The sequence below is a fragment of the Primulina eburnea genome, chromosome 8, assembly GCF_022965805.1.
Source record: "Primulina eburnea isolate SZY01 chromosome 8, ASM2296580v1, whole genome shotgun sequence".
NCBI lineage: Eukaryota > Viridiplantae > Streptophyta > Magnoliopsida > Lamiales > Gesneriaceae > Primulina > Primulina eburnea.
The window spans coordinates 3562905-3578673 of record NC_133108.1 but is presented as its reverse complement, the minus strand read 5'-3'; the positions used below and the strand labels follow the sequence as shown (position 1 = coordinate 3578673).

At 31.6% G+C, this 15769-nt stretch overlaps 1 protein-coding gene across 1 annotated transcript; it reads right to left on the bottom strand.

The window, feature by feature from the left end:
- Positions 1–3296: 3296 nt before the first annotated feature.
- Positions 3297–4663, bottom strand: LOC140838496 (protein LIGHT-DEPENDENT SHORT HYPOCOTYLS 10-like). Its single transcript, XM_073204853.1, is given in 3 exon segments — positions 3297–3537; positions 3850–4258; positions 4261–4663. Coding segments are annotated over 2 exon segments (573 nt in total). The 5' UTR covers positions 4466–4663; the 3' UTR covers positions 3297–3537; positions 3850–3890.
- Between the last annotated feature and the right edge of the window lie 11106 nt (positions 4664–15769).

Below are 15769 nucleotides of genomic sequence, written 5' to 3'. Positions count from 1 at the left end.
GCAAAGCTAGCTAGGAAAACTCACATATGAATATCAAAATTAGATTTTTCCAGTGTTTCTATCCTTATGATATATTTAATTCTTAGTTATTGAATCATCAACAAATGATTTCAATTTTCCTTAAAATATAAAGATTTCACATTATCTTTTAATGTTGGAATTTGAGAAGAATTTTTTTCGATAGAAAATAGACTAACTTGTCAAAATGATATCATTTCTAAGGCAAAAACTTATGTGAGACGGTCTCACGGGTATTATTTGTGAGACGGATCTCTTATTTGGGTCATCCATAAAAGAGTATTACTTTTTATGCTAAGAGTACTATTTTTTATTGTGAATATGGGTATTTTTGACCCGTCTCACAGATTATGATCCGTGAGACGGTCTCACATGAGACTCACTCCATTTCTAATAGTAACATAAAGCGTGGTGTGCTAAAAATTTGGCAAAAATTTGTGTGAGACAGTCTCACTGATCGTATTTTGTAAGACAAATATCTTATTTGGGTCGTCCATGAAAAATTATTATTTTTTATTTTAAGAGTATTATTTTTTATTTTGAATATCGGTAAAGTTGATCCATTTCACAGATAAAGATTCGTGAAACAGTCTCACAAAATACATATTCTGAAATTAATAGTCTATTAGACAATTATAATTACCAAGTTTGAAATTGAAAGTATATAATAACTAGACTAAGGTTTTTCAATTGTGGCTCGACTCTAATCCAAGTTTCCATCACAGGATGAAATGTCATATTCAGATCAATAATTTCTCTGAAACAGTCTTTTGTCTGTTACTAATCATAAATTCGAGAATTTAATATTTTATAAAGATTGCAGGCAATAGTAATGATTACCCTTTTTATATATAAAAAAAACATATATAAATAAAATCAATTAATAAATTAAATACAGATGTAACATTTGGCTTGTGTGCTCATTCGCAACATATAAAGGGCAATTGATGTCATGTCCAGCAGCCTAATAATTAATTTGTAACGATTATTTATCCAATGTTTTGGCCGGGAAAGATGCAAAAATAACTATACAAAAAATTTCCAACTATACTAAATGCGTAGATCCATCATTATTGCAATAAAAGTTTTCAGAATCCATAAAGCTAAAATTCCAAATGGGGTCTCCATGATCTTTCATTTTACAATCCACTATCAAATTTCATCCTTGTTTATTTAATTTTTTTTAATTATTATTGCTCAAGGGAAATACTCTTTAATTTCTATTTCCCTTCTTTATTTTTTCCTTCCTCTTGATTTGATTCTTTCCATCGATCTTTTTTTCTTTTACCTTGTTGGAATGAGAGAATTTGATTCTAACGATTCGATTAGGGTTGAGAATTTGGAATTTAAGTTTAAAATTGCGTTGATATTAAATATATTTAAATCCCATTATAATGTGTAATGCAAGAGCTTAAAATTACGGTGGACAAACAATATACGAATGTGTATTTTTTTTATTAGGTATTTTATGAGATGATTTCACGATTCTATATACTTAAGACAGAGTGACACGACTCATACATAAATTAGAAGTAATACTTTTGAATAAAAAATAATATTTTTTCATGAGTTAGATCGAGTTGATGAATCATCCCACAAAATTGATCTGTAACACCGTCTCATATGAGTTTTTGTGGGTTTTTAAATAAAATGTTAATCTTTATTCAACTAACACAAAAACTCTTGTGAGACGGTATCATATAACAATTTTGTAAGACAATTTCAATTGGTTCACTCCTGTAATATGGAAATTGAGAACAATGTCCCTCACATAACTGTGGAGCTTAAAAGTTTGTTAAAACATTTTTTTTTATATATCCGACATAATTGTGGGTGTAAGGGTTTGAATTTTGAGATCACGGGGTTGTTATTTTTGGTGGATAAAGATAAGTTATCAGGAATTCTTCATAATTTTATGCACTATTTGGAATCCGAAAAAAAAAATTATTATTATTATTATGGCAAATTCACTAACATAGAACTATCTCTATATTATTCAACTTTAATTTTTTTTAAAAATGTTTAAACCTTGTCCAAGTTTAAATGATCGTGTAAATACTAGTTCAAAAAATTATCATCAAACACTATAAAAAAAGAAATGTTACTAAATTAATTAAATAAATATTCTAATTTATTTTTTTTTAAATGATGAGATATCATTTTAAAAGCTCTTAATCTTAATATAAAATCTAGAGATGTTACAAAAAATTATTTAATTCTAAACACGAATTTATTTGTTCTGAAATATGATGAAAAATCTTATTTTAAAATTTTCATTTACAACCCTACTCGATACAAATAAATACACGTGAAGAATAAAAACAAAAATTCTTCAGAAATAGAACGTTTGTGCTAATCAAATCGGCCGACAACTAGACAAATAACCAGGCTTCACTCCCAAATATGGTGCATTAATTAATGGAGCTAGCGACACCAAGCAGAAATTACAAGTTCTAACTAATTTAATTTCAAAATGATTTATGAGTAGTTCTCTTGTGAGACGATTTCACAAATTTATTTGTGAGACGAGTCAACTCTATTGATATTTACAATAAAAAATAATACTCTTAGCATAAAAAGTAATACATTTTTAATGGATGACCCAAATAAGAAACCGTCTCACAAAATATTATCTGTGATATCGTCTCACACAAGTTTTTGTCATGATTTATTTATACACACACTAATAAGTAATTATAAAAGATGAAAATTAGTTTTATACGGAGAAATGCAGAGGAATACTTGATTTGTTAATATTTTTTAACGATAAGTTAAATGAAAATTCGCACTAGATATGATAATTTTGATTTTAATGGCTTATAATAAAATATACTTAATGTCTTTCCCTTTTTTTTTTTTTTCCAAATAAGTCATCTATGTAATTGCAGATAAACAACTGAAAATTTATAAACATGTCCACACCAATGGAATCGTCACAAAATCTGATCCTGATCTTGTAGAGAAGAGACCAAATGACAAATAACGTTACTTTTGGTAAGAAAAAGACATCAATTACTATATTAATCCTTATTGAAAATGATAGAAAATATTCAATAAATGAGAAAAATTAAAACTATGTACCAGACATGAATTCTGTTGCTGCTAAATCAAGATATATACATGTACAAAAGATTTATTTTTCAATTATCAATAAAATTCGAAGATTTACAAATTTTATGGGGCGATTGCATGTGCTCGAGTCACTATAATCTGAGTTCCTCAAAATCATTAAATCCAGAAAGACACAAATATAAAAAAAATAAAAATCAGAGATTTATTTATATATTATACGCTCAATGTGGACATCTTTGTAAGCACAACTGTGATAACGTCGTGAACTTCCAATAGTTGGACGTTACTTCAACCGATGCTCACATAGATACCCACAGTGGGTGATCACCGTATGTATATTCAAAATATATATATTGATGAACAAGACAGGGGGAGGGTGTGTTTCTTGATCCGTTATAGTCCCTGTATCGTTTTCGTCTTTTGAAACAATGGCGGTATATATGATCACTGTGAAGAAGAGAAAGGGCTATGCAGATTAGGGTTCAAGAAAACTTGGCTTAGGGTTAATTCTTGACGAAATAGAATCATCTAGGGTTCTCCACGAGATGCATCCATTCAATTATCGAGATTGATATGCATATTATTGTATGTATTAAAAGAGAAATCAATAATTGATCGGAGAGTATATATACATACATACTGCATATATCATTAATCTGCAAGGTCGGAAAATTACATGTTATACGTACGATCGAAATTAAAGATTAATTAATAAGCAGCTTAATTTATATTATATGTATCGTAATTAAATAAACTTACCACGGAAATTAGTCATGATAATGTTCAAATATTGAAGAAGATTAAATCTGATGAAAATTTGAGCTCATTCCTTGATCACTAACTTTCCTCTTCTTTTTCTTCTTCTTGTAGGGTATCCCTCTTGCCTTTGCTTGAGAATCCCTCACTTCCCTAAGATAAACACGTATAGCCCCATTCGCAAAAGGGTTTGTCTCCGACGCGCCGCCGTTCTCCTCATAGGCGGCGCGTAGCCTACCAATGAGAGCGTCGAGGCTTCCCCAGGCCTGCTTGAGGGGACAAGTACAGGGCCCCGCAGGATCGGGCTGCCCGAAAAACATGCACCCTTGTATGTGAACCTTAGTCTTCCCGAACTGATCGAGGTATCTCAGGAAATCAAGGACATGATTGTAGTTGCACTGGGACAGGGCCAAGGGGGACGAAGGTTTCTCAGGTACTGCCCGAAGGTGTTCCAATCACGACGTTTCTGCGACTCGTATCGGCTCAGCTGAGGCGGCTGATGATCGGTAGGCGCCGAAGCTGACGCTGAAGTTGCAGCTGCAGCTGCAGCTGAAGCTAATGCCGACGATGACGTGGACGAAGACGATCCCTGACCTCCAACTAGAGCATTTGGCATCATATCGATACACTTGATTTGGGCTCAAGAATTATTTCTTGCAAACAAATAGAAAATGAGCAAGAATTTCATGATCAAGTGGGTAATCAAATCAAGGGCAAATGGAGGAGACATGATATGGTCCAATCAAAGTGCTTTAGTTCCTCTCTTTTTATTCATTTTCCACACTATTTTCTTCCTTTAATGGTACCAAGTGTAGTAGTACTGGCCTGCTGCTCTTTTATTTAATTATTTTTGTGTATTTGGGATAAGCATAGCATCATCGAAAGGTATATTAACAAAAAAAGAATTACGTTTTGGCCCCTGTCAAAATTCAATTTTAGAGTACTTCTAAATGCGATTTTTTTAATTAACCAGTGTTTGTTCGCTAGGTAAAGTGGCTAAGGTTGATTAAAGAGGTATATATATAATCCTACTTTTATCCTAGAGTTTAGAGTGATCATGAAACTTGTCTCCCCTGAGATTTGGAGTAAGATTTGATTTATAATTTTTTAAGGGAACTTTTGATTTCATTTAGTATTATTATTCATTCATGGATTGAGAAGGGCAAGAAAAGTAAATCAAGAGACATGTAACAAGTATATATAGTATTTTTAAAAACAGATTCGTCTCATCCGGTATGTGCTTCGAAGATTAAGTCGGGCGACTGTTTTCCAAGACACAATGGATAGACCTGTAGCAATGTAGCATAAACAACCACACCGACGAACAAAATTAATATCTGAGTTTTACCGACAGATCAATCAAAACCACAAGCAGCTTGCACGTGGGACAAAGTGGACGTTTATGGTGTGTTTTCGAGTTTGGCACATCTTCTATTTATATAAGTTGGTTGCATCAATATGAAACGCCAAAGGTTTTCATCAAAAGCAGCCATATGAAGCACCAACAGCAACCAGATGGAGCATCAACACTAGGGCAGTCAGGCATGTGAAAGGTCTTTTCTGGAAAAAATTTAAAAATAGGAAAAGGTGGCATAGCCTAGCTATGCGATTTTTTCCTTGATTGGTATGACATGCAAATAGGTCACGCTCTTGCGCACAAGTCAAACATTTTCCAGTGCAAATGTGCGCTCGTACGTTTGCACATAAGTCAAGTTTTTTTCAGTGCAAATCAGACCTTTGATTTGCACCCCCGGCGGAGATGCAAGCGAGAGAACATTTTGATCAATCATTCTTACACTTTCATAAAATGTAACTCAATATAAGCTCATCAATATCAATTTTATTTTCCCATGTAAAACAAACTCATTATTCCTTAATTTTCATTTACACGAATTGAAGTTAATTAATACATACAACCCAATATAATCCAACATTATACACATCATAAAGATAAATAAATACTTTTAGAAATTTACAAGATTTTTTAAAGTGGATAAGATATGTTATTTATTGATAAATTACAAATTTAGCGAAAATCTTTTTTTTTATTATTAATAAAATTGAGTTATTTTTAATGTGAGTGGTATTTTTTCTACTTAAAAAAATATGACACCAAAATACCAAAAGTTGTTACTCATGATACTCTCATGCTTTATAATATAAATAAATAAAGATAATCATAATAATATATCGTAGATTATATATAACATTTTTCCATATTCACCTAATTAAACCACTTCAAATATTCACAAGTTTATTTTTTTTTTCAAACATTAAACATGCGATTTTGATGATGGAAAAATTCCAATTTTTTGTTCAATAATATTATATTTTTGTGATTTTGATTATTTATATTGCTAAAATTCAGTTTTATTATGTTATTTTGCTTATTATTTTTTTAAAAAAAAAATCAGTCATTTTCTGACATATCGTTGATGTGTCTCCAATATAGCGCTAAAACATTGTGCCGACATCATCATTCCCAGTGAAAAACATTAACTTGCCAAAATTAAAAAATACAAGACTATTTGATACATTAAGAGTGTTTCTCCCTCAATTTCAACATCACTAGATCACGTGAGTATCTCACATTTTATGAAAGTTAATATATATGTTGATGATCTAAAGATTAGTATTTGACCACATCAGAAGAAAAAAAAATACTCCAAATATTACATAAAATAAGCCTTCAACCTATCCCTTATTCAATGCAATATTCCTTGCCTAAAAATATATGATGGAATTTATGAATCCAACTTATTTCTCATGTAATATCTCACTTGATTTTCAACTCTCATTATTTTTCAAACTTCGATAAGGGTATGAAAGTCTTCTTGACACATTAATTGATTTGAAAGGTTCTCTCACATACCAAAAATCCATGGAATTGACATTATTTATAATAATAGTAATCATCAGATTATTTTAATTATTTGATTATATTATATGGTAAAAAAAATATAAAAATGGCTATATTTTAGCTAATCGTTCATGCTAGTACCGATGGCGATTAGCATCTATTGTTATTGCATTTTCCCATTGCACAATTTGTTTGTTTTTCTTGTTGGCACTCAAATCGGAAATATTATGTGCATGGTGGACCCCCAACCCTATTCTACCCTGGGCTGGGACAGTTGCTTCCAACTATTTATTAATTATTATTACTATTATTATTGAATTTGTGAAATTTAATCTACCATTTAATGTTACACCCGCACGTCGTACTTATAATTAATAAATACTCCATATTTATTATTTCAATCTACCACTATTTATTATAATGTGCTCAAATCAATAAATATGTTCCAAATTTAAGCTGCTCCTTCAATAGATTAATATTTGATTTGTTTCATTGTCCCTAAATTCGAAACAATTCTTCAATCTTATTTTATACGGTGTAATGAGTTCCAGTTTTAAATAATTTATAAGGTGCTGAACTTGTAAATTTTATCGGGGTTGGCTTGTAAATTTATCGATGACATTTATATATACCAGTGTCTTTGTGCACATGTGTGTGTGTCTATATATATATATATATATATATATATATATATATATATATATATATATATATATATATATATGATACTCACGGGAAATCTAGGGTCCGATCCCAACGAGCGTCACTAGTTCAGACGTGGGCTTTAAGATGACCCTGAGCCTGAAATCAAGAAAAAGACCGTTAAGAGGGGGCCAGGAGAGTGTCCTGGCATAGCCCCTCCGACGCTCAAGTCAGTGACTGAGGATATATGGGGGGAGCAGCTAAGGGTGCTGCTGAGAACAACATATTGAATTTATTATCATACGCTCAAACCTGGTATTTATAGGAGAATACCTGGGCTTGTCATGGGCCAGTCACCTGTGGGCCTCAGAGATGGGCCGGGAGTTTGGGCCGGATCTTGATGATATGGGGGGAGCAGCTAAGGGTGCTGCTGTGGGCCTCAGAGATGGGCCGGGAGTTTGGGCCGGATCTTGATGGGTTCATCCCTGGGATATCAATATATATATATATATATATATATATATATATATATATATATATATATATATATATATATATATATATTGAGAATATATATATTGAGAATATTAATTTTGATTTTACGAGCTGATTTATTGAAAGCAAAGTTGATCCTAAATTTAAACTTGATTTAGCCCGAATCAAACATTTCCAATGCGCGTGTAAGTTGGCTAACTCGTCTGACATCCTAGTTTATTATGTACAATAGATTCAAGATAGAAAATTATTTTATATTACACAAAACTCTTATGAGACTGTCTCACGAATTAATTTTGTCAGGCAAGTATCCAATCCGACCGATCTACTAAAAAAATATTATTTTCTTTGTAAATATAGATATAAATATCTGAAACTGTCTTATATGATATAAATACTTTAAGCCAAAAAAAAAATTTGTTTAGAAAGGTTAGGATAGGAAAAAGGTGAGAATATTTGGCCTAAGCTTGGACCATTCCACACATAATTCGACTCCAACAAGGAAAAGTAGGTAATTTTCATTTACATGATTTAAGTTGACTCTTTTTAAAGATTTGCCAAAAGTTGTATCTAATTAAAGCTAATTTTTAATCACCCAATCATGTGAAGCCACATCTTAGAAAAAATATATACAGTTATATATGAATTATTATTCCTTGTTTAGTACTAACTCTCGTGTATATATTTTCTTTGGTAAAAATTTATGTGAGACGGTGGGTCGTATATTGTGAAACGGATCTTTTATTTGGGTCATCCATGAAAAAGTATTATTTTTTATGCTAAGAATATTACTTTTTATTGTAAATATCAGTAGGGTTGACCCGTCTCACATATAAAAATTCGTGAGAACGTCTCACAATAGATCTACTGATTTTTTTTATACTTCAACAGAATACTTTTCACCAGAAAAAGATCTTTCGATAATCATTTTGTGATAAAATAAAAATAAAATTTGAAGTAATAATTGTTTTGTGATAAAATAAAACTAAAAATTTAGGTAACAATCGTCGCTAATATGATTAAGGCAGCTAATAATGCTTAATTATAATAATAGTATGCGGTTATAGTGCTGTCAGTGATGTTTTTGTTGTCATTAGTCGGCTTAATTTCTTTGATTGTTCTTTGCTTTTGTGGCTTTTACGTGACCAAGTCTAATCTCAATTAACGTAAGTCTTTCCTTTATTAGGTAATTAGAGAATAATGATTTCTAGTAAATTGGTATTTTATGATTAATCGGTATATTATATCATCAGTTGATCATCCCAATTCGCAAGGGTAAGGTCGAACTAATCCAATTCTACCGGCATTTATCCCTTTTCTTCGAGAAAAAAGTAACAAAGGAAGAAGAAATTATTGAAATAAAATGTAATGATTATGGGACCTAAGTTGACCTAACATGAACATAATTAGCACATATTCATGTATCACTATTGGTTATGAAGCGTAAGTTGGCCCGACATTAGCCATAGCTTATATCCATGCATCATAGCATATATTCATGTATCGTCACTCATAAATATAGCATCCATCAAAAGTTGTTTCTTTCACATCTCCCAACAGTCGAACTTAGGACCTCCAGACTTACGTACCTAGATTCCTAAATAGTTGGTACAAATTGCTCTAGCGTTTTTTTTAACGACCATAAGCCATAAAATGACTTAACATAAGCCTCAACTCATACTCATGCATCACTATTGATCATGGGCAGTAGGTTTGTCCAACATAAACCGTAGCAAATACATTCAATGTCACTTATAGAATTGCTGATCACTGGAAAATAGTTTCTTTCGACCACTGGAAAGTTGTTTTCTTTGCCTCTTCTAACAATCTAACACATATATATTATTAGTTGCAATTAATATCTCATTGATATTCTATGAGTGACAATGAGATATTAATTGTTACTAATAATATGTGTGTGTGTGTGAGAGAGACCCTAATTAAACTCATGAAATTAAGACTAACTTGAGCTAATTGTATTGATTTCAATTCTTAGATTGAGGAATTAAAAATGAGAGTCTTATTTTAAAAATTAATGATTATAAAATGGATAATAGATAGATAAATTGTTACAAGATTTATTAACCACAAAAGAAATTCGTCGTTCATAAAAGTTATTTTCCAGTTTTTTATTGCTTTTGTTTTTGTTTAAAACAATACATTTAAATTATCTTATAAAAATGAACATTCTGAATTGATGTATATAAATATTGCATTAGATCTTTTATAATCCGTTACTAACATGACATATGTGATTTTTTTTAAGCTATTAATCAATATTGCCAAATTTTAATTTTAGATTACTATTTTTATTTTTTTGTAATTTCAATCATTTTTATGACGTGACGCTGATATGATATAGATGAAATGCTGACACAATGATGTATCAAGTGTTACATCATCATTCTCAATATAAAAAAGATCAAGATTATTAAAAATTTAAAAATACAAAACTAAAATACTGTAGTGACCCGTTCCAGAATCACCTACTAATCAAAAACTAAGCATGCAATTAACCTAATTAATTATAATCAGAGATAACAGCGGAAATATGGCCAACAACAATAGTTATACAACCCAATCGAAATCGAAGTCTAGACTAACTCAAAATGAAATATCCAGTACAACCATATCGAATCAAATGGAAAACACTGAAAACTAAACCAACCAGCTACTCAACGTCCTCCTCCTGCTCCTCCTGAGCCATCCAACCTGAGGCCTGCCCCGTGGGAATGGGGTGTCCAAGAATAAACAAAACCGAGGACGTGAGCGATAAGAACGCCCAGTACAAAAGTATGAGTATACAAACCTATATGAAATGCACATGCTATGATATGATACCAGGGTAGTCAAGAAACAGGAATCACAAAGGATCTCAAAATGCTCAGTCTAGAGGCGCCAAGTGGATAGTGCCGCGCGGTCCAACCTCTGGGTCACTGCATCCACTACAAGACAGACGTGGACCTAAAATGTCCCGGACCACCGAAGCCCTCCCGACCCGTCGGCCACTGTGTACTCTCGGTGTCCATGCGTCCACAAGACAGGGCTGAGCGGCCCCAAGATATAGCTTATCTCGAAAGAGATACAGCTCAACAGTAAAGGCTATCTCGAAGGAGATACGGCTCAACATGATATGCAATATGCATCATAACTCGTGACATAATAGCATGCATCATATGACATATAACAATGCAGCAAATACTCATGCAACACATATATGAATGTATACTCAACCAGGATATCTCGGATAGTACTTTCGTACCTCTATCACAGCAAGCCTAGCCTTACGCAACACCGCTAATCAGGTCTAGCACAAGCCTACGCATCAAAAGCATACTCAATCAATACTACCATGCTCGACTAGCAAAACCAGTACTCCCTAGTACTACCAAAGGTTTAGGGTTTACCTTCGTCCTTCGACAGCCCTTTGATGTCGATTGCCTTGAAACTCAGGCGCCGCTACGCTACTACTCCTGGCAGCTCTTGGCTATCGCTCGACCAACAACTAACCCTAGAAACCTTCCAAATCCTCTCAACTATGAGGCAAAAATCATGAATTGGCAAGTCACAAATGAGAAATCCGAGCACTATTTATAGGCCATGTTCGGATCCTCCGAACAACACTTCGGAACGTCCGAACGCTACGTGTCCATTGGCTCTTGACAGCTCATGATCGGATCCTCCGATCATACACTTCGGACCGTCCGAACATGCATGGAAAATGACGTGTCGATCAACACTTGACACCTATGATCGGATTCACCGAACTACACTTCGGATCGTCCGAACTCTTCGGTGCTTCCGAACCCTCTTCGGTCCGTCCGATCATGACCATAGCCAAAATTACACCTTAAACCTTCTTAATCACCATTACTCCGTTAATTACCCAATTTGGAATTCGGGCTACTACAAATACAATTATACAATACCAAATTTACATAAAGATGTTTAATATATCTGTGTGTGTGTGTGTATGTAACAGATGTGTAATAACCATATATATGTTTGTTAATCTTGAAATGGGTACAGCAACTAGGCCGTCGATTGCGCTTCGAAATAATGAGTTCAAAATTTTTATAAAAATATCCTGAAATAAATATGTAGTTACAAATTATCTTTTCGACATTTCAGTATAAATTAGTCAAAATCTCGCCTAACTTTTTATAATCTGTCAAAATTTTCATCATAGAGAATTTTGAATTCAAATATATAAAATTTTTCATATCTCGAATAACAGCACATGCGCGAGCAACAATCATTAAATATTATATATATATAATTTATTTATTTATTTTACTAGATTAAAAAATTCAATTAATTAATGCTGGAAAATACAAAATGTCTTATTGATAATCAAATTTAAAATGATCGTCAAAACGAAAAATGACGCTCATTTATGTAAATAAATAAGATAAAAAAAACATATTTTAGTTTTTCAGATTGTCAAAATTCAGTTTTAGTTTATTATATTTTTTTTACAATTTTAGTTATTTTTCTCACGTGGCACTGATATGACATTGATGTGATGTAAATATGATGCTGAAATGTATAGTTACATATCAACATTCTCTATGAAAAATGACAAAAATGCGAAAAAAAATGAATAATATGTAACTAAAACTGAATTTTGACAACACTGATAATCTATATAAGACCAAATTACAATCTTCTCAAAAAATTAAAAAAAATGTTAATTTTGTTTTTATTGTCTTCAAAAGTCTCCTCTAAATTAATTTCAATGTCCATAGTAGGTATACAAATAAATTTAGAGAAAAGATTTGTTAAAAAGCCTTAATCAGCATATAATGCTTTACAGCCCCCACCACTTCCGATTATTATTTTTATTTCTCCCCAGTTAACTTTTCCAAAGGTAGTTTTTTTATTTTTTATTTTTCCTGAAATGGACATTTTCCTAGGAATTTATTAACGCGATCATTAAAAATTTCAAACAATTACACCAATTTGTTGGCTCGTATAAATAATTTTATTGTACGAGAAAAGAAATTAAATTTGACCAACCAACTAGATTTTCTATGATAGGTAAATGAATTAATATATAGATCATATTAAAAATACAGTTCAGATTCCCTTTAAAGTTACACGATTGAGTTTATTTAAACAAAATATAAAAGATTAGATCTCTTGTGAGACGGTCTCACGAATCTTTATTTGTGTCATGCCCCGGGACGGGGGTTGGTTGACACCGGCGTTGCTCTCCAATTTACATTCGAAAACAACAAGCCTCAGAAGTACAAAATTTCAGAAACTAGTCTTTTATTCATAACACGAAATAATTCCTTGTCCGATACAACTCAAAGATAAATGTTTTACAGCGGCAATGTAAAACAGACAAAACATTGCTTCTACAGATGCGGCGGAAAATATAATTTAAAACTGATAATAACAGTCTTCTTCACCAGCCCCAGAACTGGATCTGCTCTTCCTCTTTTAACATTTCTTCAGTACTCTTATCTGAGATGAGTTTGGTGGGTGAGTGATATGATTGTCACTCAGTAAGCAGGGGCGGGAATAACTCCCAGTTTTCGAAATCATTATAATACGGAAACAGTAATTCGAAAATATACAGAATTCTTATTTTCATAACGGAAATCAGTATTCGGTATTCAGAAATCAGTAATCAGTATTCAGTAATCAGAAATCAGAAGTTTAACAAGTAAGCACTGAGCACGTTCGTGAATTTTATGGCTAAACTGATATCAGTCCCCTATATGTCTCTCCTCTAAGGGGTGAGGCCAGTAATCAGTAATCAGTAATGTTCGGAATATATATTCCTACCATTAGTTCACTATGTTTCAGTGCTTCAAAATTCAAATATCAGAAATCGATCATACAAAACTTTGCTTTAAAACATAGATTAACAAACTGAAGTTCAAGATACTATACATAAGCCCACTTACCGTAATTTGCTTAAAGAATTTCGGTTGAGGTTTGGAAATCTGCTTGCCTTGCTACTGGATTTCACAGCTTCAAAAATGCACTCTCTTAGCTCTAATTTCAAGTGATAACTCAAGATTTTGGTAAACCAATTCAGCTGTTTGAGGGTGCTATTTATAGGTGAAATTCTGACTGTTGGCCTCCCAATTAAGGCCATAATCTGACATTAACACTCTTTATTTCCTGTTAAATGCTTCAGTTACAAGTTTAAGCTGAAACAGTAACTGTCTGCTGGAATTCGCTTTTCTGCTGCTGGATTCTAATCTGCTGGATTTTGGTCTGCTGGAAAATGCCATCTTCTGAAATATGAGTTGCTGCTGATATTATGCTATCTGCTGCTACTGTTGGAATTTCAGGTTCTCACAATTTGTTAGACGGATTAACCTTACCGATATTCACAATAAAAAGTAATACTTTTTTCATGGATGAACCAAATATGAGATATGTCTCACAAAATACGATTCGTGACATCATGTTACACAAGTTTTTGTCAATATAAAAGCTCGACTCAATTCTTTGCAGCCCTAGCTTGGAAAAAAAGTATTTTAGAAATTTACGAGTTCTTTTATCACTATTATATTTACTTTTCAAAAATTTTAAAAGTACTAAAACATTTTCTTTAATTTTTATCCAAACTTTTGAAATTTTAATTGATTATATCATACACACACACACAAATATATATATATATATATATATATATATATATATATATATATATATATATATATATATATACCCATATATATATATATATATTTATGATCTCGGGCGATTGTAGTCTATATATATATATTAACGATCGACGTACATGCGATGTGTGCAATAGAATACATAATATAATGTATAACATAATATAATGTATAACATAATATTTTATATTACTTTTTTTTTACATAATCTCCCTGTAAATGGGACTTTCCAACAAAATTATATTATGTATTGCACAATAATTTACAAATTTTTTGACGTAATCTCCCTGTAAATGAGACTTCCCAACAAAAACATATATATAATATACAGAATGCATAACATAATCTCTCCATAAGAGATGAGATTATTATGTAACGAACAAAAGTATTTTCTTATTTAGACAATATATCGAACAGTTAATACAAAAATGAATCAATGTTTTGACATTCAAAGAAAATCAAAACAAATCCCATAACGTAAACCCATAATTATTGAAGAATATTGGATTAGTGGAAATAAATAAATAATTCTGCAAGAAATTTTCAACTATGACGATAACAAGAAATGTTAAAAATTTATTGCAGAATTATTTTTTAAAATTTGTCAATCTGTTAAGTTGGTATATTTTATTTAATATATCTATATAATATTTTTATTTCATATCTTAATAAATGTTAAAAAAACTAAAGAATTAATCTTTGTAAATTATTTATGGAAATTCCAACGAATGGCTTGAATTATATCAGCCCAATAATACCCAGTTGCTAACTTGTAAGGGGGGAGTTTAGATTTTAGAGCAAGTAGTTTGAAATATGAAAAACATTAGCAAACATATTTTCATTAATTTTTTTAAAAAAAGAATAGATTTTTACAAGGGCGTGTGTTTGTTTGCTCATGATATTGTATATTCATTACTTATTTTATCAAAAATTATAGATTAAAAGGTTTAATTTGCAAAGCTTTTGAATTATATGCCAATAAAAATGTCATATCTTGATCGCATTTGGATTTTGAATCTGGAACTTTCAGAAAAGGTTAAAAAAACAAACCCATCTTTGCACGTAAGTTTTAAGCCTTGGACACGAATACGCTGTTTTCTATGAATCTCTGATCCTTTAAAATTAATGTAATCATGTGTAGTCACTACTTCCCTTGGTCTTTGTCAGATTTTTGTGGGCTTTTCTTTATTGATTTTTGCACTCACTTCTTTGCAAGGTCCAGACTATATTATATTTTTGTGCTGAGAAATCAGGTAATTTAAGGGATTCATGGCTGGAA